General features: G+C 43.6%; 1 protein-coding gene across 7 annotated transcripts in view; it reads right to left on the bottom strand.

Moving 5' to 3' along the window:
• Positions 1 to 23,327, bottom strand: part of ABCC5 (ATP binding cassette subfamily C member 5) — an 81,939-nt gene that overhangs the window by 35,273 nt on the left and 23,339 nt on the right. For 5 of the 7 annotated variants that reach the window (XM_006056681.4, XM_025287487.3, XM_044944141.2 and 2 more), the window contains exons 6-14: positions 18,312 to 18,545; positions 17,988 to 18,161; positions 16,782 to 16,929; positions 14,453 to 14,601; positions 13,944 to 14,051; positions 9,287 to 9,643; positions 3,979 to 4,050; positions 1,598 to 1,722; positions 1,405 to 1,477 (exon numbers count right to left, since the gene is read on the bottom strand). In XM_006056681.4, coding sequence (XP_006056743.3) covers positions 1,405 to 1,477; positions 1,598 to 1,722; positions 3,979 to 4,050; positions 9,287 to 9,643; positions 13,944 to 14,051; positions 14,453 to 14,601; positions 16,782 to 16,929; positions 17,988 to 18,161; positions 18,312 to 18,545 — 1,440 coding nt within the window. Of the gene's footprint in view, positions 1 to 1,404; positions 1,478 to 1,597; positions 1,723 to 3,978; positions 4,051 to 9,286; positions 9,644 to 13,943; positions 14,052 to 14,452; positions 14,602 to 16,781; positions 16,930 to 17,987; positions 18,162 to 18,311; positions 18,546 to 18,981; positions 23,326 to 23,327 lie in introns of those variants that run through there. The other 2 variants (XM_044944142.2, XM_006056684.4) reach the window with 2 other exon arrangements.

Raw genomic sequence — 23,327 nt, 5'->3', positions numbered from 1 at the left:
ACAACCATCTGGTTACTAACCAATCCTGTGTCTGAGCCTTACCACATCCTCTGGATGCCCCACTACAATCCATTCTCCATGGGCAGAATGACTTTTTCAAATTACAAAGCTGACCATCTTGCTTAGTCCTAAAGGACAGAATCTAAGCCCCCAGATATGGCTGACAAAGCAGGCCCTTTACCAACTGGCTTTCTAGCAACTCTTAGCCTCCACTGTCAATGCCCCTTCTATACCCTGGGATCTGAGCAGGTGTGTCTGCTCAGTTACATTGGTGTCCATTATGAACACGCATGACTACTGTCATGCCTTCTCCTGTACTTGTCTGCTCAGTTCTGGCATCTTCTCCTCTGTAAAGCCTACCCTCCCCTTCTCCACTAACACCCAAAAGAAAGGGGACTCTTTCATCACCTTATTTTGTGCCTATTTGTCAGTATGTCTTTCCCAAGTGTAAGCTTGTTGAGGATACAGATTACTGTCCTTTTCGTTTATATTCCCAGTGCCCCCAGAAGCTTTTGCACAGGCAGCTGACATATAACAAGCACTTAATAAATGTTACTAAGTGAAAAAAACAATCGATTGTCAAACAGTAACTGGCTCTGTATTTTTTTAAAAAAATCTTGCCCTTAAAAAAAAAACTTCAATTATTTCAAAGGTTTTCAAATAAGAGCATGTGTAAGAATTACCTGCAGGGCTTGTTAAAATGGACCGAGGGGCCCCACCTCTCGAGTCATGATTCAGTAGGTCTCTGGTGGGGCTGAGTCTGCAGTGATGTTGCTGATGTGCTGCTAATCAGGGGACCGGAATCTGAGAACCAGTAAATTAATCAAACCATTCCAATCTGGTTTGATGGCTTAAATGGAGTCAGCTGAATAAAAGTCAGCCTCAGAGACCTCAAGGGCAGGTCATGGAAGATGAGCATTAACACTGAGGGCCAGTTCCAAAGACAAGCCTCGGGGAACTACTCAAGGGCAGAGAAGCAATGAAAGACAGCTTTATGTTAAGGCCTCTTTCTTTCTAGAGGGTGTTGGCTCTCTAGAGAGTTATATGAGTAAAAAGAGGTTGGAAGAATAAAGTTTAAGGAATCTCAACAGGCATATGATTGAATAATGGTTTTAAATATGAATAGTGCAGAAAATATGAACTGTTCACCAACAATGGGATTTTGTTTAAAATCCACAACACATGAAATTTATGTGCTTAAAATAGGCAATGTTGCTATCCCTGACCTTAGGAACAAACGTGTCCCTAACATAAAGTCCCAATGAAAGCAAAAGTCCCGTGAAAGTTCTTCTCCCACAATTTAAGGTGCATGCCTAGGAGGCAGTTCCGGTACAGCTCTGCCCCCCAACTGCCATAATCCTCTCTGCTAAATAGCCTGGCCCAGGAGGGGCAGAAGGCTGGTACCTCTGTCAGATCACTGTGGGGAAGGATGGCCAGGTCAGGCCTCAGGCAGCAGCAGTTCAGCACAGAGTTGTATCTGAGGGACACAAAAAGACCCAGAGTCAGGGGCATGGTTGGGGTAGAGTCTGGTGACTTGGGATGCCTTGCGTCTCCCACGGCCAAGAGGAAAGCATGACAGAAACCAAACATTCCTTGCCTTTCTTCATCAAATTCCTTCCCAAAGAGGATGTTGTCTCTCAGAGTGGCATTGAGGATCCAGGCCTGCTGGGCCACATAAGCGAAGGTTCCATTGACTGCAATGCTGCCCTCTAGAAGTGTCATCTAGGGAAACAGACACCATCCAATGGCATCACAATGCAAAGCCATCACCCTGAGTCAACAGAACCCCCCACGTTCCACAGGGAGTTGACAGTCTAGTTGGTTTCCTTGGATGCTTTTGGAATCCAAATCCAGCTCTCACATTTGTTCCACAGCAGTCAAGAAAAGCAAAGTTGTCCTTGCTTATGTGTGATGGGAGCCCAGCATAACCCATGACTTGAATGAACGAATATTTCATTCAGCAACTCATAAGCTACTTTATCATCCTTTCTTCCTAACTGCAAACTGTTCTAATTAAAGGAACCCAAGCAGAAGGCCCTTTTGCAGAATTCCCCTGGGGAGGATGCTGCAAGGATTTAGAGCTAGTCCCTGCCTCAAGATGAGGGCAGGCCAACTCATCTACAGAATTAATCCAGGCTGTTGGCTAGGTCAGCTGCTTTTGTAAAATGAGGACCAGGGTGGGGTGGGAAATTCAAGTTAGACATCAACTAGCATTTTTCACTTTCATGCACTGGAGAAGGAAATGGTAACCCACTCCAGTATTCTTGCCTGGAGAATCCCAGGGACGGCAGCCTGCTGGGCTGCCATCTATGGGGTCACACAGAGTTGGACACGACTGACCTTACTTAGGAGCAGCAGCATTATAGAGTATTTACATAATGGTAACAGACCCTCCACTCCAATGTGAAGAGATTACACGATAAGCCCTGTGCTTTGAATTATGTTTTCAGTTGCAGGGATTGACACGAATCAAGTTATCACTTTACTCTCTTTCAGGGTTCCTTTCAAAGGGACTAACAGTAGATGCTTGTCTTGGGTTATGAATGCTATAGCTTGAAACGGTTTCATTAACCAATCTGCACATACAAGCTTGTCCTCTCAAACACAGTAACGCACAGCAGACACACACAAGACTGTAACATACTGCCAACTGCCCACAAACAGGTAAGCACTCTCACAGATAATGCATTGTTCAGAAACCTGGAGGGTCTACTGTAGAAATCCAGCTCTTCCAGCTGCTACAGTACAAACACCCCACACTGCAGACCACCAATAAGGAGTTAAACTCGAAAGAAGCAGGGCTGACAAGTAGCCCCTGCCTCTCTGTCAGGATCTGATCCAGAAGCAAAGACCCGTTCAGTTTTCAATTTAACTGCTGCCCACCAACCCTCCCTTTCAGTCCACCTGTGTCTCTCATCACTGGCCCTGAAATTTGGCTGATCAGAAATTACGTAGGAGGTTTTTGGCTCTTAGCAAACACCAGTGGCTGAGCCCAACCTCTGCACAGTCTCATAAGCCAGAAGGGGTAGGGGTGGGGAGCTGCCCCTCCCGACGATTTGGATGCAGCTTTCCTCAGACCACCCTGAACATCTTTGCTCCACCAACTGTGACAATGACGCCGAACAAGACAAAATAACCCATAGACTGGATGCTACATGAAAATCGTCCCCAATCCCTTCTCCCATTTGTTTAATTTCCTCAACATGGATAAATGACTCAGAGGACCTTATCCATCAGCAGGAATAATCTTACACTTATCCTCATCTCAATCATCTAAGCCAAGCTCGTTTAATCCAAATTTAGAAGCACATGGGGTTTTGCTTTATTCTCCTGATTATTTGGTTCTAAAACATAGTAGAAGATAATCTGTCTTAGTTGGATGATCCCCACTTGAAATGCTGACTTCTGGGCCCTCTGAACACTATTCCCTCATTGCCTTGGGCTGTGCTAGTGTGTCTAGAAGGCCTAGCACCCCAACCAAACCATGAACTCCTCGAGGGCATAATTCTTTCAATGGTTAGCTTGAAAATGGAGTAGGTCTTTGTTTCTAGATCAAATCCTGAAGGCCCTTTCCCTGACAGGGAGGTTGGTGAGGCTGGTCCATTTGCTGGCAGTCTGCAGTTTGTCAGTTTCTGACCTCTGACATTCCCCAGCACACTGTCTGGCACACCTGTGGCACTCAATAAACACGTGCTGAATAAAAGAAGGCATGAGGAACAAGTGACTCCAGCTGGGTATCAGTGGGTTATTCACCAGGCGCCCACTGAATCCCATCCCAGATACAATGCTGTTGTTAAGGGGTAGGAGTAGGGGGGGGGTGGGGCGGGGAGTGGCAGGAGCATGATACAGACCAAGGGTCCTTTTGTTTCCACCTTTCCTGACTCTCTTCAGGAAATAACCTTATTTTTCCTGAGACTTTTATTAAGCAGAATCCAGAGAAAGAAGCAGAAAATGCCCAGGACAATAACAAAATCTTACCTGGCCTAAAATGGACGAAATGAGAGAAGTTTTTCCACTTCCCACACTGCCACAGATTCCAACCAGTTTACCCTGGACAAAGCACATGCGAGAGGAAGGTCATTAAAGGATACTGACCATTCATGTCAAGGACTTTAGATTTCTTTGAGGAAAAAAACATTAATGACAGTCTATCACTATGGGAACTCATCCTGAGGACCCAGCAAGTCACTTACCTCTGTTCTCCCTCATCAGGCACCCACGTCATAGGGTTTCTGTGGGGATGCACTGAGGTAATAGATGTGTAAGCCTTTTAGAAAATTTAAATATGCCACAGGCATTAAGGTGTCCCACATCACTTTTAGAAAGGCCCAAACCTTTCCCTACTTCGTTGGCAACCCATGCTTTTTGATAACTTGTTTGTTTTTATTGATGGTTTTGAAAGAAAGGACAGGACTCTTGAAAATCATTTTATTTTCATTTTATATGATTTTTTCCTCAGGGTCTATAAATCATTTTCAATAAAAACTACGCACAATGTGCACTGTTGTTTCCATTTTTCTACAAAACATTCCCAAGAATCTGAGGGCATATTTTTACCATCAATCGGACATGAAAGTAGAAAACCAAGCCTGTGATTAACTGAATATCCCCAGGCAAAATGATGAGTTCTCCATGGGCAGTATTAAGTTTTCAAGAACAGACAGATGATTTTAACAGGGACACTTGTTCAGCAACACTCTATCACCTCAAGCCTGGCATGCAGGAAGGGGATGGAGAGTGGTGGTGTGGAAAGAACATGGATTCTGGAGGCAGACAGGTCTTATAAAAGTATTCTTGACAAAGTTTTTGACATGGTCCAGGGGGCTGAGAGATTACAAACCAGTGGTTACAAAGAAACCAAGCCACAGGCTTAGACTCTGCTCTGGTCAGTCAGGTTAACACAAAGAAAACTCTGTTCTGACGACTACATGGTGGCTAAAGATGTCAGCAGTGAAGCATGTGCCTGGGACACAGAAGACATCAGGCAAATGTTAACCTCCCTCCTCTTCCCTAAAGAGAGGGGCTGGGGAGAATAGCTAAAGGTTTGTCACGTGAACATGGACTGTAAAGGGCAGAAGGAGGGTCAACAGATAGAAAGGAAAAGAGTAAACTTTACCTGATTATAAGAAATAATCCTCTAATAGAGTTGACTAGCAATGTAATAGAGTTGCCTCAAGATAACTGTTATTAAATAAGAAGCCTGCTGTTAAAAGGTAACTGAAGTCAAAAAACTGACTCGCATGCCCTCCAATGATGAGCCATGCTAGTTGTTTCATGTGGTCTCTCATCCATCTCCCTCTTGTCTGTAACTTCCAACAGCTAGGAGCTTTTTGTTTCCCTTTAGTACAGCTCTGGATCTGTGTAACATGCCTCTCTGTACAGTCCAGCTCTCACAACCGTATGTGACCACTGGGACCACTATGGCCTTGACTATACCTTTATTGACAGAGTGATGTCTCAGCTTTTCAACACACTGTCTAGGTTTGTCATTGCTTTCCTGCCAAGAAGCAACTGTCTTCTGATTTGATGGCTGCAGTCACCTTCCACAATGATTTTGGAGCCCAAGAAGAGGAAATTGGTCACTACTTCCACCTTTTCCGCTTCTATTTGCCACAAGCAGGTCAGGAAGCAACAGTTAGAACTGGACATGGAACAACAGACTGGTTCCAAATAGGAAAAGGAGTACGTCAAGGCTGTATAGTGTCACCCTGCTTATTTAACTTATATGCAGAGTACATAATGAGAAACGCTGGGCTGGAAGAAGCACAAGCTGGAATCAAGATTGCTGGGAGAAATATCAATAACCTCAGATATGCAGATGACACTACCCTTATGGCAGAAAGTGAAGAGGAACTAAAAAGCCTCTTGATGAAAGTGAAAGAGGAGAATGAAAAAGTTGGCTTAAAGCTCAACATTCAGAAAACGAAGATCATGGCATCTGGTCCCATCACTTCATGGGAAATAGATGGGGAAACAGTGGAAACAGTGTCAGAGAGTTCATTTTTTTGGACTCCAAAATCACTGCAGATGGTGACTGCAGCCATGAAATTAAAAGATGCTGACTCCTTGGAAGGAAAGTTATGACCAACCTAGATAGCATATTCAAAAGCAGAGACATTACTTTGCCAACAAAGGTCCATCTACTCAAGGCTATGGTTTTTCCAGTGGTCATGTATGGATGTGAGAGTTGGACTGTGAAGAAAGCTGAGTGCCGAAGAATTGATGCCTTTGAACTGTGGTGCTGGAGAAGACTCTTGAGAGTCCCTTGGACTGCAAGGAGATCCAACCAGTCCACTGTGAAGGAGATCAGCCCTGGGATTTCTTTGGAAGGAATGATGCTGAAGCTGAAACTCCAGTACTATGGCCACCTTATGTGAAGAGTTGACTCATTGGAAAAGACTCTGATGCTGGGAGGGATTGGGGGCAGGAGGAGAAGGGGATGGCAGAGCATGAGATGGCTGGATGGCATCACCGACTCAATGGACGTGAGTTTGAGTGAACTCCGGGAGTTGGTGATGGACAGAGAGGCCTGGCGTGCTGCGATTCATGGGGTCACAAAGAGTCAGACACGACTGAGCAACTGAACTGAACTGAATGGGGTGGATCCCATGATCTCAGTTTTTTAAAAATATTTAGTCTTAAGCAGGCTCTTTCGCTCTCCTCCTTCACCCTTATCAAGAGGTTCTTTAGTTCCTCTTCGCTTTCTGCCATTAGAGTGGTATCATCTGCATATCTGAGGTTGTTGATGTTTCTCCCGCCTGTTTTGGTTCCCGCTTGTAACTCTAAAGAAGGCAGAATGCCAAAGAACTGATGCCTTCGAACTGTGGTGCTGCAGAAGACTCCTGAAAGTCCCTTGGATAGCAAGGAGATCAAACCAGATCAATCTTAAGGGAGATCAAACCTGAATATTCACTGGAAGGACTGAAGCTGAAACTCCAGTATTTTGGTCATCTGATGCAAACAGATGACTCACTGGAAAAGTCCCTGATGCTGGGAAACATTGTGGACAGAAGAAGAGGGTGTCAGAGAATGAGATGGCTGGATGGCATCACCAATGCAATGAACATGAACTTGAACAAACTCCAGGAGATGGTGAGGGACAGGAAGGCCTGGCGTGCTCCAATCCATGGGGTCACAAGAGTCAGACACGACTGGGTGACTGAACAACAACAACAACATGCCTCACACCACATTAGAACCCCTGAAGACTACTTCCAGTGAGGTAGATGGACATTCCTTACCACCTCTGTCACCACCACCTTGGTCCAGAAAACTAATGCTTTTCCTTGGTTCTCCTGGCTTCACTCCTTGTTTTCCTACACTCTTCTGAATCCAGAAGCTAGAATGATTCTCTGCATCTGTAAGTCAGATCACATCACTCTTCTCCTCCAATCCCTCTAGTGGCTTTTCTATCCATTCAGAGTAAAGGAGAAGTCATTATGAAGGCTCTGGCACTCCAATCCTCTCTGCTTTTAGCACCCTCCCCTCTCTCTCATGCTCACTCTGCTCCTGTGAAAAGCACAATTAACATACTTGGGGCTTTTGTGCTTCTGTTCCCTCTGCCTGAATGCTCTTCTTCCCCATGTATTCTCATGGCTCATTCCTTCAAGTCTTTGCTCAAATACAGGCATACCTTGCACATACTGCAGGTCTGGTTCCAGATTATTGCAGTAAAGCAAATATCACAATAAAGTGATTCACACAAACGTTCTGGTTTCCCAGTGTTTGTATTAGTTATGTTTACTTTATACTTTAGCCTATATAGTGTGCAATTACATTGTGTCTAAGAAAAAACACTGTATCCATTTTAATGTAAATACTTTATACTTTAGCCTATATAGTGTGCAATTACATTGTGTCTAAGAAAAAACACTGTATCTATTTTAATGTAAAAATATTGCTAAAAAATGCTAACCATCAGCTGAGTCTTTAATGAATTGTAATCTTCTCTGATGGAGGGTTTGAAATATCTCTAGGATTACCAAAACATAACAGAAATATGAAGTAAGCAAATGCTGTTGGGAAAAAACGTCTACAGGCTTGCTTGATGCAGGGTTGCCAGAAGCCTTCAATTTGTAAAAAAAAAAAAAAGAAAAAAAAGCATCATGTCTGTTATTACTTTTTTTTTTTTTTTGGCTGTGCCCTGAGGAATGCAGAATCGTAGTTTGAGGCCTTCCCTAAAGTAGTCTATTTAAACTGCAGTGACACCTGCTCTCTTTCCATCAAGCCCTTCATCCCCTTTTCTTTGTAGCCCCTTTACCTGTTTACCATCTGCCTTTGCTCAGAAGGCAAAATCCAGGAGGGCAGGGATTTTGTTTTCTGCTGCTCTATAACAGTGCCTGACAGACAGATGGCACTCAAAATGGCTGTGGAGACTTAGAGAACGAATTTATGATCACCACGGGGGAAGGTGGGGGGAAAGGATAGTTAGGGAGTTTGGGATGGACATGTACACACTGCTGTACTTAAAATGGATAACCAACAAGGACCTACTGTATAGCACAAGGAACTCTGCTCAATGTTACATGGCAGCCTGGATAGGAGGGGAGTTTGGGGGAGAATGGATATATGTATATGTATGGCTGAGTCCCTTTGCTGTTCACCTGAAACTTTACAACATTGTTAATTGGCTGTACCCCAATACAAAATAAAAAATTTAAAGACAAATGGCTGTGGAGTGAGCAGATACATATACCCCTTGGATTTTCTGGATGCTGCAGCCCTCAGCACGCTGCTGGGCCCCAGTCATGTTCGGTAGGTTAAGCCTTGAAGCTGGAGTGTCTGGTAGTCACTCCCTATAGGGAGACTTCTGAGAGACTCTAGTCCTGGGCTGTAACATCATATACCATAATGGCCTTTACTTTCATTAAAAAATAAAGTTACAATAGAACTGCTGATGACAGCACCACTGGGAGTACCTATTAGATGCCAGGGTCTGTGCCAGGTTCATAGCCCAGCACTAATGAGCAGCTCACACAGAGTTATAATAAGAAATCATTATTACAGCTCACACATAATATAACAATCAAATCTACTCAGGGCAAGATTGTGGAAAACCCGCTTGAATGCTTCATTTCCTTGTTTACAAAATGTGTATCTCATGAGAGCATTTCTATTATTTATTTCTATTGTTATTCATTTCTAGTGTTAAATTCCTAAGAATCCCTTCTAGAGTGGACCTGGCCAGGTTGGCTCTTTAATGCAAAATCACTCCCAGCCATGAAGCACTTTGCCAAAACGACGGTAGCAGCCCCCTCTCCCCAGAGGACAGCCGGGAGACAGTTACCTCTTCGATCTCTAAGTCGATGTTGTAGAGTGTCCTCTGCAGGCGGAGGCTCCCCAGGTGGATGTGCTTGCCCTCTTCCTCCTCAGGGCTGGGCCGCTCGTCACTGTCCAGGAGGAGGTGACCCTTCTGCTCTGCCAGCACCGCCTGATGCTCAGTGCGCTGCAGCTGCCTCACCTTCTCTTTCTTGCCCCTGGCAGCCCTCTTGTCTTTTTTCGTTTTGGGGGTCAGCTTGGGTGAGTTCTGGATACTGGAGTGGGAGGAGTCCCATGCCAAGGTGGCATTTTTCATCTCTATCGTGAGGTGAGGGCTGGCTGGTTTTTTCTTTATCATGTGAACCTCTTCCATTAGAAACAAACTCTGATAGGAGTTGTGAGAGAGGTGCAAAGATGAGACACTGGATCAAGACCAGGGAGACAAGCCTAGGGCGTACACTCACGTAGCAAAACACATCAGGCTATACAGTGGAAGGAAGCTGAAGGGCAAAAGGTAGCTCATTAGTGTAGCCCAGCCTCAGGCCCATGGAGAGGTCACGGGAATGTGGGGACACCTTGGGAGGGACAGGGGCCTCCTCAATCGGCCCACACTCTATGTTACCAGTTAAATGCTAAACTCCTCTTTCCTTTTCCACCACTCTCAAGAGGACCAGGGGTATTTAACTGACTGGTCTGCAGCTCTCTGTTCTCATTCAGGAGCTGCTGCGTGGTAGGCAGTAAAATGTAAGCAGGAAAACCAAAGGGCACATTGCTCTCCTGCTCTGACTCTCGTCACTCTGCCATCCAGATCACTCCTGCAGGGCCCCCAAGCCTGGGCACTTTCCTCATGTACCACATGGCACATGGCACAGGGATAGGCTGAACTGATCTGATGACCAGGCCTAGCTCTCTCCAGTTAGAAAGGAGTACCTAAGGTTTGATCGACGGCAGAGTACATCTTCTCACCAACAAGTTCTCATGTCTTCCAAGTCCTACCTTGGAACTTGTGAGAATTCAAACAAAGGGCTTGCATGAAAGAGAAGGGTATCTCCCTCAGACACCCAGCTGAGAAGAAAGCAGGACTTTTCCCTCCCACCCATTCCCCAGCCCCACTGAGGCATGTCAGGGGAAGAAAAGAGGAATGCTTGAAAAGCTAAATGTCTTGGAAATTACACTGGAAACAATGACCATAATAAACCTCTGCCCAGAACCAACATGTGCCCATGACTTTGAACCCACTTCTGACACGTCCCTTAACTAAGTGATCTTTTCTACAGGATGCTATACCAGTTGGATTCCAAATATGATTAAACAATGTTTTTTTAAACATTAGAAAGTCTTTAGAAAAAAGATAACTTTTAGTGGCAGGACTCTTTCCCTAGTTACTTCGTTACCAAGAACCCCTAACTATTTTAAAAGCCCTTTCAAGTTTGCAGCTGCTATTAAGTGTACCACATAATCCTGTTGCCTGAGAGCAAGCCCCTTCTCCTAAATCCTAAACTTGGTCTTTCCACTCCTAAACTGCCACATCTCCTACCCGCTCCTAATCCTCCATCTTCCCAGAAGTGTCATGTTTCTAAATCTGGATAATCTTTGCTCTTGGTCATCCTTTAAAAAAAGAGTAGTTTAAAGTTTAGTTTTCTGAAAAGAGCCATTGGCTTCATTTGTTCAGAGCCTTCCTGAGAAGACTGGGCTGAGAATAACATGCCAAATATTCTGCCCACCTTCAGACTGGACCACACGCTGACAGAATTCCCATCAATTCTCTCACCTGAAGAGTTACTAAAAGGATCTCCTAGGGCTTATGTACTATAAAAACTATGTTAGTGCCTCTGACTTGCACAGCTTGTCCACATTTTCCCCTCCCACAGGCTCCCCACAGCCCCATACTCCTCCCAGGAGGATTTCAGCCTCAGTCACTCTGCCCGGACACTCTGAGGCATACAAGGGCCCCATGTACCTGAATTCATATCTACATGGATTTGCACCTGCCAGGCAAGAATCTTAGAGGTACATAAACCATAAACCTCAGCTTCACCAGAGGACGATGACCATCCAAACGCTACTCTCAATCAGTGAAACAATCAAATTGGAGTGTATCTGTTGAGCAGAAGAGGGGACCACTCATAGAGTTGCCAGATAAAATACAGGACACCTAGCTAAATTCTGATTCAGGATAAACAATGACTAATCTTTTAGTCTAAGTACATCTCATGCAGTTATTAACGGGGTGTCTTGTGTTTTTATTGGCTAAACCTGGCAACACTACAGTGGTGACTGTCTTAACAGAAAAGTTATAAGGTGGCTTCTCACTGCCTTTCTATAAATTATCATCCTCCTAGAATTAGAGGTGGGGGAGGAGGAGAAGACTGACAAAAGGAACTAGCCAGAATGCGACTCATTCTCATGGGGTATATAGCAGAGCTGTGGGTGGTTTTGCTTCTATTATTAACTCTGAAACTTCCTGGGTAGAGGAAGGATCTATAGTGTGAAAAGCCATCTGCTAACATAAGTTCGCACTAGTAAGTGAAAAGAGAGCTCTCGAGAAACAATAGGAATGAACAAATCTACACTATAAATTCCTATCCCTTCATCCAAAATGTCACCAAAGCCATTCACTAAAGAAGACTGAGAAGCAATTAATGGTCTAATTAATGGGACTAATTAATGGTCAAAACATCTGCCTTAGAGGTGAACACTCTGATTATTACAGATCATTTCAACTGATCTATTTTTAAGTTAAGGCCATTCAATATATTTTCAAATCTTGATTAATATATTTTCTTAGTGTAAAAATTTTTATTTGGTTAGTTTCTAGCTCTTCTATTTCTCTGCTGAGACTATCTTTTCATTTCTAAGGTCTTTTTCTGATAATTCCAACATTTGGATCATCTCAGTGTTTTCGACTTTCTTGGTTCTTTGTATGTGGAGAAATTTTGGATTGTATCCTGGGTATTTTGAATATTACACTATGAGACTCTAGGTCCTGGTTTTGAATCCTATCAAAAATGTTGTGTTTTTGTTTTAGGAGGAAATTAATCCATTTAGGATCAATTCTGGTCTGCTTCCTATGGGCTGTTAAAAACAACAGGCCTCAAATAGAGTCACTGATGTTAAGCCCCAAACTAGGACTTAACTACAGTTTCAGCTCTCCCAGGAATGGAATATTAAACCAGTCAATCAGGAATCACCTGATCAGCACTAGCTAGGAAACATGCCTGAGAGACCCCTGCTGCTGCTGCTGCTAAGTCGCTTCAGTCGTGTCCGACTCTGTGTGACCTCGTAGACGGTAGCCTTCTCCATCCTTGGGATTCTCCAGGCAAGAATGCTGGAGTGGGTTGCCATTTCCTTCTCCAATGCATGAAAGTGAAAAGTGAAAGTGAAGTCACTCAGTTGTGTCTGACTCTTTGCGACCCCATGGACTGCAGCCTACCAGGTTCCTCCATCCATGGGAGTTTCCAGGCAAGAGTACTGGAGTGGGTTGCCATTGCCTTCTCCAGAGAGACCCCTATTTTCCCCTAGAGGAAAGTAACCTTGCAATAACCAATGCAGTTTTCTGCCTAGGAAAACATCCTTGTTCCCGGTCCCTTCTGCCTGTAAATCCTTTAATTCTGTATAGCTCCTCAGAGCTCTTTCTCTTTACTAGATTGCATGCTGCCCAATTCATGAATCACTAAATAAATCCAACTAAGATTTTTTCAATTAAAAAAAAAATCTGCCTTCGTCAAAGCTAGACATTGTGGGTTCTGCAAAATAAAGCTCTGATTATGATTAAACCATTTCTTTTCATGCGGCTCTGGAATTTGGCCTTCTAGAAACCAGGTTGGGGTGATGGAGGGTTGGGCCTGGGGGGCACATTCTTGAGGACTACCTTTCTTGACACAAGGCTGAGAACCTTACTTTTGTATTGCTCTCAGCAGCCAAGAAGGATTAGCAGGAGCTACTCTCAGCAGTGGCTTTGTCAACAGCCACTTTGCCAACAGCTGGGAGTCCAGCCACACAGGTGCTGTTTCTTTTTGTTTTCGTTTTTTTAAGTATTAACCACTTCCAAATATCTACCTCCCTCCACCCTCCCAAATATATCTACTTCTTGTATCATGTATTTGTGTTATTCTGAAAGCACAAAGAACATAGTCAAAGCATGATCAACTAATCCCTTGCAACGAAAAAAAAAATCCTTATTTCACTTCTCAGTATGGTCTAGGTTTATACTATTCTCATGTCACTGCATTTCCTGTACCATGAATGACCAACATACAGGACAGAAAAAAGAATCAAAAAGAGTTTATGACCAGCAGCATTTTGGTAAAGGTAGATGTAGATTAAGGTAAGAAAAAGCTGACAGTTTCCTGATAATTCTAATTGCCTAGGTTTGAATCACTTAAAGGCCCAGTAAATTATAACAAATACCCATGTTAAGTCCAGACAAAAGAGACTAGCTCTGAAGGGGAACAATGAAATTTTGGGAGCCGAGAACTACATAGGCTGTCTATAAAAGGTAAAAAGTCATATTTCTATGGAAAGGCCCTCTGAGTCTTTCACTGACTTCATTCTTACCAACTTGCCAAAGGCTAAAGGTGAAAAACGTCAAGTGTAGCCAGCCCATGTGGCCCACTGGAATAAAGGCAGCAGTTAGTTTTGCCATGGATAGCTCCTGACATGGAGGGGTGAAGGGAGCCACTTACCTTAAATCTGTCAACAGCCACAGATGCTTCTGAGAGGGACTTTACTGAAAATGGTGTAACTTTCAAAGCAAAAGTCATGGAATTGAAGACAGTTACCACTGTGAAAGCCTGAAAATAGGAAAAGAGGAGAAATTGAGCCTAATGAGGCTCTGTGACTAAAGTAACACAACATCATCAATTTCCTCTCAGGTTTAAGGAGGGCTACAGCTTGACTGTCAAATGTTGGTATGAGTCAGATGTATTTCCAATATATTTTTTTAAAGATAGAATTTTTATGAGACCTCCAATTAAAATTCTCAGTGAATCTAAATCAATTGATGATCTGTATTTCAGAATTAAACCCAAAGCTGAGTTGACTAAAAACAAGCCATACATTATCTGTGCACTGGGGCTAAATCTCCATTCTTCCACTTGGATTAACTGCATGGGTGAAAAATCCAAATCTTGTAATAAGAGGACCAGAGCATCTCTACATGTGGTGTTTCTACAATGTCTCCAAGCTCACTGACCTGTGCTGCTGTTAGATCAAAGCCAAGGGTCATGTGAACAGAGAAGGTCACCACGCTGGCGATCACCATCACAATAGGAGCCACACCGACAGTGATACTCTGAAAGTACCCAGCTTTTTCCAACATCCGACGTTCATCCTCTCGGATTTCTAAGGAAAAAAAGCAAGACGGTTTCTAAAAAGCAAGTCGAAAGAAACTATGGGATACTGCTTGCTGCTGCTGCTAAGTCACTTCAGTCATGTCCGACTCTGTGCGACCCCATAGACGGCAGCCCACCAGGCTCCCCCGTCCCTGGGATTCTCCAGGCAAGGATACTGCTTATCTGTCACCAAACACGATTTGGTAGGTCTTTGGCCACCATGGGTTTTAAAACGACCCTGTAACATCTATGATGCAAAAACTAGGTCAATATGACCATCAATTATAATTTAATCATGAAAGCTGGTATGCAAGCCTGAGGTTTGAAATGGATCAAGTCATAGGAATGAATCTAAAAGAAAAGTCATTACTTCTCAGTACAGTAATCACCTTCTGCCTTGCCTGATTCTTTTTGCAAATTTCTTATGTTCAGAAGGAATGAATACATTAATCATGTCTGCTATTGGCAGTTACGTTTGCTTACCTGGTTGTTGTTCATTTCTAGCTTAAGTACTTATAGGAAAGACTATACAACAATAATGGAGAATTAAAAAGGAACTAGATTTACTAGGGTGCCTACTGTATGTTGGGGCTAGGAAAGAGGCTTTCACACAAAAAAGCAGTAAGGATGACTGAAAGAAGATGAATGAGATAAAATACAATTTTTGTAAGCAGAATGACTTTTATTAAATATCTACAAAACTAACAACCTTATTAACAGAGTAACCATGGAGTTTAAAAGACCACAGAGTAGGAAGTATGACAATAAATCAGTGAAGTATTTTCAAAACATTTTCAAACACAAAGCAATTCTTTTGAGAGGCTACACACTAACCTTAAAGGCATTACCACTGTCCCAAACACTGAGAAATATATTAAGAGCCAGCTCTCAAGCCATACTTTTAAAAATTTCATTTCATTGCTTTAACATTTATCACATAACTTACCCAAGTCTATAATGAGCAAGAATGCTCTTTTCAAGCTAATACACACAGGTAAAGATACCAAAGTCAGGAGCTGAAGGATGAGTGGAATCTCAGAAAGAAGATTAGAAAACTGAGAAAATCAGAATTTGAGAGCCAGAAGGGACCATCAGTGGTGACCCTGCCCACAACAGGCTTGGCAGACATCCTGTTAGCATCCAATTGTTACATTCTATTGGCAACAAATTCACTAGTTAAAGAAGGGGCCCAATCCATTGCTGGAACTTCTGAGTGGTCACTTCCTTCTGATGACCACTCATAATTAAAGTTAATGGAATGTCCCTGAAGGTTTACTCAACAAATCAAGCAGTGAAAATAAAACAGCTTCCTTAATCTGAACACTGTATTTCTTCTGTTCAACTCAAAATTGCACCAACTTTTTAACTGGAACATATTCAGGTTAGCTTACTATGAGATTATGGTTGATAAACAGGCATTTCTATTATATTTAAATTAAGTTTAACTGTAAGTATGTCTTCTCATTTGAACTCTAAAGTGCCTTTAAATACATTTTTTCTTAAATGTCACTTTTTAAGGCCCAAGATTTCAACTTTTGTTAAGATCTTTAGGAATGCCCAGCTAAGGTGTTAATTATTCCTCCAAACTTTGTGGCATTTACATACAACATGCTTATGTCTGCACTGAATTTATGGATCAGAGTAGGGCCAGGCACTGAAAACCTTGTGACTCAACACAAATCAATTATTTGAAAAGAAACCAAACTTAGTAACTACTGAGTAAGCGGAAGAGTGAGGCCCAGAGTCCAGCTGTCCTGAACTCCGGCCCGGCTCCTCTCCCAGCACCACCCCCAGGTTCTTACACCTGCCTACTCGTATTGCACACATACCCATGGCATGGGGGGTGGGGGGTAGAAGTGGAGCTCTCAGCAGCCACTTGTTATTGTTTTCTGTGACGGCCTCATGTCCAGACCAGAAAATCACAGGCAGGGTGACAGTATAGATAGGGGGCTTTGAAACTGAATCAATTACTCATAACCAGCTGAGTTATCTTGGGAAAAGTCAGGTCTCAGTTTCCTCATTTACGAGGTGAGGTCATGAGTGACAGTCTCTAAGATCCCTATCAACATAATGCTATAGGATATTACAAGAACATATGATATTCTGATCCTACGACATTAGGATTCACAGTAGCTAATGTGCTCAGAAAGCAAAGAAGCCAATATACATATACCAAGGTTTTAAACTCACTTTGTACACTCTGAGAGAATGCTTTGACCCAGGCATACATTTTAATAAATTTAATATAGGTGAGGACTTCATTCATCTTCTGGACACGGTCATCTGTGATAGTCACACATTTTCTCCTGAAATATGCAGTGATCCGTGATACAAACATCTGAAAGGAAAAGCAGTGTCATGCCAAATCAGAGCTTATTCAGAATTAAGAACTGTCTACTCTTTCTGGGAAGTAAATCCACTTAAGATTATTATAAAAGTGAGCATCCTGTAGTTGTACTGCCTTTTTTAAAAAAAATTATTTATTTACTTATTTGGCTGCACTGAGTCTTATCTGTGGCATGTGGAATCCTTAGTTGTGGCATATGGGATCAAGTTCCCTAACCAGGAATCAAACCTGGGCCCCCAGCACTGGGAGCACAGAGTCTTAGCCACTGGATCACCAGGGGAGCCCCTGTACTGTGTTTTAATAAAAGTGGTCTCTTAAATGATAATAGTACTTGACTCATTCCTTTGGAAGAAAGTTAAGGCAAGTATCGGAGAAGGCAATGGCACCCCACTCCAATACTCTTGCCTGGAAAATCCCATGGACGGAGGAGCCTGGAAGGCTGCGCAGTCCATGGGGTCGCTGAGGGTCGGACACAACTGAGCGACTTCACTTTCACTTTTCACTTTCATGCACTGGAGAAGGCAATGGCAACCCACTCCAGTGTTCTTGCCTGGAGAATCCCAGGGACGGGGGAGCCTGGTGGGCTGCCGTCTATGGGGTCGCACAGAGTCGGACACGACTGAAGTGACTTAGCAGTAGCAGTAAGGCAAGTATTTGCCCTCAGAGCAATCACGGATATTGAGGCTACCAAAGGGAAGCAGGAGAGCTATATCAGTTAGCATCTGCTTGAAATGGAGTGACTCAACCGTTCCTGTATTACCTGGGGGCAGAGTTCACCTGGTGACCTCCTCACTGACACTCTCTTTTTAAATCTCACGTAGGAGCTACTGCCTTTATTCTAATGACATCTGACTTCCTCTGAAGTCAAAATTTTGCCCGTGTGGACTGTACACTGTTTAGCTCTTTCCAGACATTTCCAAACCAGGTACCTGCTTAAAGAACTTTCCAATCAAAGATGTGATACCTCAGTGGTGTCAACTATATAAAGCCCAACAGAAGTAATTCTTCTGCGGAGAAGCTGCCAAAATACAGTAAAAAGGCTTACTCACCATTGCAGGATAAAAGAGGATAAAAACAGCTGATCCCAGGAAGCCTGTTGGTCCCAGAATAATTACATTATAAACCATGCCCAATATGGCAATAACAGGTCCTCCAGCCAGCAAGCTGCCAACAGCAGCTGCCTCAAACATCCTCTGCCCGTCGTTTGAGCACAGGTTGATGAGCTACGAGACACAAACAGCGGTGAGTGGACACTGCAAGGACACAGATGCTGGCTCAGCAGGGAAGTAAAGGTCAGAGCAGGGACTCAAGGGAAGGAAAAAGCCCAGGCTGGGAGCTCTCTCTCTGCTCTGAAGCCATCACCCCTCACTCACCTCACCCACAGACTTCTCCTTAATGTTCTTCAGCTTAAGGATCTTCTTAAACGCCATGGTTAGGATGGCTCCCCGCAAGCGTACCCCAGTTCGGTAATTCAACGCCCATGTCAGTGCGAGTGACCAAGAACGCACAATTTCTGTCAGGAGGAGGCCCAGGACTAGCAGCAAGCTGTACTGGAGGTTAGACTCTGTGTCCTGGGTGTACTCCAGGAGGTGTTTCACCACGAAGGCCTACAGGGAGAAACACACACCGCTGTCAGCATCTCCACCGCACCCACACACTACACCACAGTTTTATGTTAAGTTAGAAAGAGAAGGCATCTCCACTGTACAGTGACAAGTGCCTAAGCAGAGAAAGACCTTCTTGGAGGACCAATTACTGCTGATGGCCCACCCTCAGCAATTTATGCAGGGCATTTTGCAGGAGGCAGGTCTAATTTGAAACTTTTCTTCCTTTGGATACCATTGAAACTGATACTCTTTCTAATGTAACATAAACCTGTCCATGAGCTGAAATTCATTCTCAACACACTGATCATTAAAAAGTATATATTTGACCTTATTCCAGTATCTCCACACAATGATACATTTCTTTACATGAAGTTAAGACCTTTCTCTTTTTTGGATCGTTTCAAACGTGCTTATTTGATAAAAAGGAACAGTGTACCTACAGTTGGACTGGGGAAGAGTGAGAAGTGCATTTGCAAAACATTCCTGAAAATAAACATCAGCAGTTTAATAGTACAGAAGAGAGCAAACAAAGCAGACTATCCACAATCCAGAGCCCCTCCCACGGGCCCTCCCCCATGCCCCACTCCCTCCCAAAAACAAAAACATGTTACCTCAGGTAGCACATGTCTAACACCACCTGCAGGGAGGGAAGGCAGCAGCCCCCAGAACCACCGAGTGCCACCTCCAGCTCTGAGGTCCTGCAACGCCGGAGCACACACTCACACAAGGCACATTCAGCAACAGGATTAAATACCAGGAAGTGGGAGGTCATGTACTTTTATTGAAAATGAAAAAAAAAGTACCATCTTCAAAGAGCATCTCACAGACACTGTACAACAGGAGGAGCATTGCGGTAACATACATGGGAACATACAGAGTTGAGTTATACAGGGCTAGCCAGCCAACAGGTCGGCTGGCCGCGACTGTTGTTTTTTAACTACACACAGTGGAAATACAGCATTGAACCGAGATCTGTTTCCAAAGTCCGGAGGAGCGCATCAAGCTGACAGCACTTAATCGGTTAGGGCTCCTGAAGTTGCAGTGAGTCTGCAATAGAGGAGATTCTCCAGGAATAAAGACCTCGCTGCTAAGGAAAGAGAGTTAAAAAACAAAACAAAACTGAAAACTCCCCAAAGGGGTGACTCTTGCTTAAAATCACTGGTGCTATTCGGTCACTAGGCCGTGAGGAGTGACCTCTGCTCAGGACGGAATACAAAAATCTAGGCCTCAAGGAAAAACGGGTGGCATCCTTCAGTCTTTTCGAGTCCTTACAGCTAAAGTCGATCTTGCCAAAAATGAAACAAAACAAACCACATCAAAAAGAAAGCCAAACCAATCCCCCTCCCTAAAGGGAGAAAACAAAATTAAGGAGAAACCCATCCACCATCTACCCCAATCTTTATAGCAAAGGGTACTGAAGCTGGAAACCAGCTTGACTGACAGACCAAAATGGAGGCCAGAGGCAATTGTCCTGAAGCAGCTAATGCTGAATTCCAGACTCTCTCTGGGTGAGTCGTTATTTCTTGTTTTTTTTTTTCTAAGAGGAAATTAATACCAGATGTTGACTAGATCCTAAGAGATCCCCACCAATCAGATTTCCGTCAAGTCTCAGTAAACAGCCTGATCAAGTAAATAGGAGATTTCAGATGCCAAGAACTGTGTATCCCATCGCTCCCCTCCCTTGGATTTTTAGGTTTTATATCCACTGCTTGGGTCACCACTGCACACAGCTGGGTTGCTGGATTACTAGCAAGAAGGTTGGCTTCTTTTCCAGTACGCAATCCGAAATGTGGAACTGAGTCACTGAGTGGCAGGGTCAGAACCCCATTTTCCTCACGTGAAGCGACTCAGTAAGATGGCGGTGCGGTAAAGCATTTTCTCACACACCTTGGCACTGACGGAGCCGTCTCCAAAGGAAGGCGTGAAAGGACAGCAGGTTGTAGTTTGGGGTTCCTTCCTTCCCATACCTTTATTGTGCCACTTTCAGCACCAGGCAATAGCATTAGGACCTCCCAGAGGGGAGGAGAAGGGGGAAGGTAAAAGACAAAATGAATGCTTACACTATATAAAACTTTCAAAGGGGAGGGAAAAGAGGAAACAGCAGATTAAAGACTTTTCAACACACACAGCGTTTTTAAAAAACAATTACATTTCAAACCATTTGTATGGAACAAAGGAAACAAAAAGGTTCTCATGAAAAAACCAACCAAAATTTCATCTTAAAAGGTTACAGATTTATCATTTAAATTTAAACAAACTGGGAGAAAACTCGAGATTGTCAGCATAGCTGTCTGGCTGTCCATTCCCAGTGAATAAACATTACCTTACCTGAACTCTTGGCGAGAGATTCTGCCCAGCTTGACTCTCTCATTCTGACCGCAGAATACAGCCATCCTGAAAATTCTAAAGAACAGCTTCTGTCACTGGTTCCACTACAGAGACACTCCCCCCAAATCCAGATCCTGACAGCACCAAGCAAGCTGCAGCTGGAGAGAGGTTGGAAGGGCGGGAAACTTACCTCTCTAGAGGCTTTTCACTGTCCTTTCCCGCAAAGGCCCGTGAGCAGAGTTAGCATTCACCAAGAGATTGCACTGCAGGAGGAAGCCGTCTCTTGCAAATCTACAGGGCGGATGCTAATTCTTTACACACAAATCATAAGTCAGGCCTGGTCTTCTAAAACTGTTTTAATCCAAGAAGGCCACAAATCATCTCTGCAAGTTTAGCAATTTGGCCACTCATCAGAGGTCAGGATCATATCCTTATAGATTTTGGTTCTCCATTAACACTATGGTGACCCTTAGACACCATGTGCAGAGTGCTGGTCCACTGGTGTGACTGAAACCCAACTTGATCATTAATGTCCAGCCCTGGCCAGCCGGCAGTTAAAAAAATGAAACAATACACATTCACTTGATTGTGTTTCATTAGCTCTGCATATGGCTACCAAGGTTCAGTGAGGCCGGAGGGGAGATTAAAAAAAAAAAAAAAAAAAAATATATATATATATATATATGGTATCTGGGGACTCAGTTCTTACGAAGATTTCTGTAAGAACAGATGAAGACAGTTTGAAAGCCCTGACATATTAGAAAATGTGCAAAAATCGAAAATGGATATTCTTCCAGAGGATTTAAATCCACAGATGGAAGGTATGCTCACTGCTAATAGTAATCTCAAACCCAATTCTTCAGTTTTCAATTAAAAAGAAATTTGTTAGAACCGGAGCTCTGAAAAACAGAAATTTCCATTGCTTACAATCTGAAATCTTTTTTTGTCAATGAGAGACTGGATGGAACCACTGCTTTCTTGATCGTTCCAGGGAAAAAGTCTCCTGAAATAACACAGGCCTTAAGGTGTTCTTCGTAAAGAGAGTGAAGAAAACGAAAAGTGTGCTGCTGTTTTCCTATTGAAGGAAGGCTCTCTGCTTTCCCTGGCGTTGAGGACACTTTACTAGAGATTAGTAGTCCAGTGCACGGTGCCTTAAAAGAGAGCTGAAAGAATATGCAGGTGCTCAAGGGAGTGACTGTAAGGCCCCCAAGCTGAACAAGCATAAGTAACTGTTCTTCCCAAGTGAAAAATTAAAATCCCAACAATATGGAATTTTGGGGGGGAGGTGGGAGAGCCAATGAAATTCTAGCATTGACCAAACAGAATCAAGGAAGCCTGTATACCGTGCTACCCAGCTGAAAGAATTCTTCGAAAGATCAGAGCAGCCACCAGCCCTGTAGTGAAACAATGACAGAAGCTCTTCTTGGGGGAAGCTGGTCCTATGAAAACGTTTGCCATTTTGGTCAGTGACATAATATTCAGGTACATGGTCCCTCTTACTTAAAAACTTATACCAAAGTGTGTTAGTCAGTCAATTAATAAGAAACCCAATACCAGAAAAGGAGTGTTCTCTGCTTCAGAAAAGAGATCAAAACTTTTAAAGACATCAAACATTAAAAACAAAAAAACAAATGAACAAACAACAACAAAAAAAGAACATAACAGAAAAACTGCAAATTAGTTTTACCTAATTACCATGCATCTTAGGCCCATACTTACCAAAACCATGAACCTCCAGCTTACCCACACATGGAAAATGCACAGAATAAGGAGTACTACTGCTCCGATGCCTCAAGGCAAATATGTAGAAAATAGATTTAATCAAAGTCTCAAGTGTAAGGGCAGCACAGTGGGTGTAAGCAACAGGTGTCCAGAGAACAGTGTGGTGGTCACTCTTCTCCCCTACTCTGCTTCAGCAACACTAGGAAAACCAGGGCTGCCACCCCGACACCTGCCACACAGCTTACACTATAAACCAAAACTGAAAATGGACTTCAGGTTAGACTCTAAAAATCTCAACAGTCCTCCAGCTTCTTGAGGGCTCCTTTGCCACAGAACTGGCAAACACGTGACAACTCTGCCTCCAGACCTTCGCTGTGTCACCAGCACCAACTCAACAGCCTATGCCATACAACGCCACTCACAGCACAGAAAGACACACCTCCCGAGCCAGGACTGTTGTTTCATGTCAACACACACCACAGCAGCATGGTCCTGTACAGAAACGGAATCACTCAGCTTCACCCCCACCCCAGGGAAGCAAGCCAGTTCCGCTTCTTCTCTGGTAACACGGCCCCCTCATCCTTCCAGTTTTCACAAACCACTATTCACCCAATATCAGTTGTTCCCTGGCAACAGACCTGGAGGCATCTCTAAGGTTGCTAACTAGCCCAAAGGTGAGCACAACCCCTGAAACAGAATAAGAATGTTAGAGCTGGCCATGGCTGGGCCCCT

The sequence above is a fragment of the Bubalus bubalis genome, chromosome 1 (assembly GCF_019923935.1).
Source record: "Bubalus bubalis isolate 160015118507 breed Murrah chromosome 1, NDDB_SH_1, whole genome shotgun sequence".
NCBI lineage: Eukaryota > Metazoa > Chordata > Mammalia > Artiodactyla > Bovidae > Bubalus > Bubalus bubalis.
This window is presented reverse-complemented; position numbering and strand designations above follow the sequence as displayed.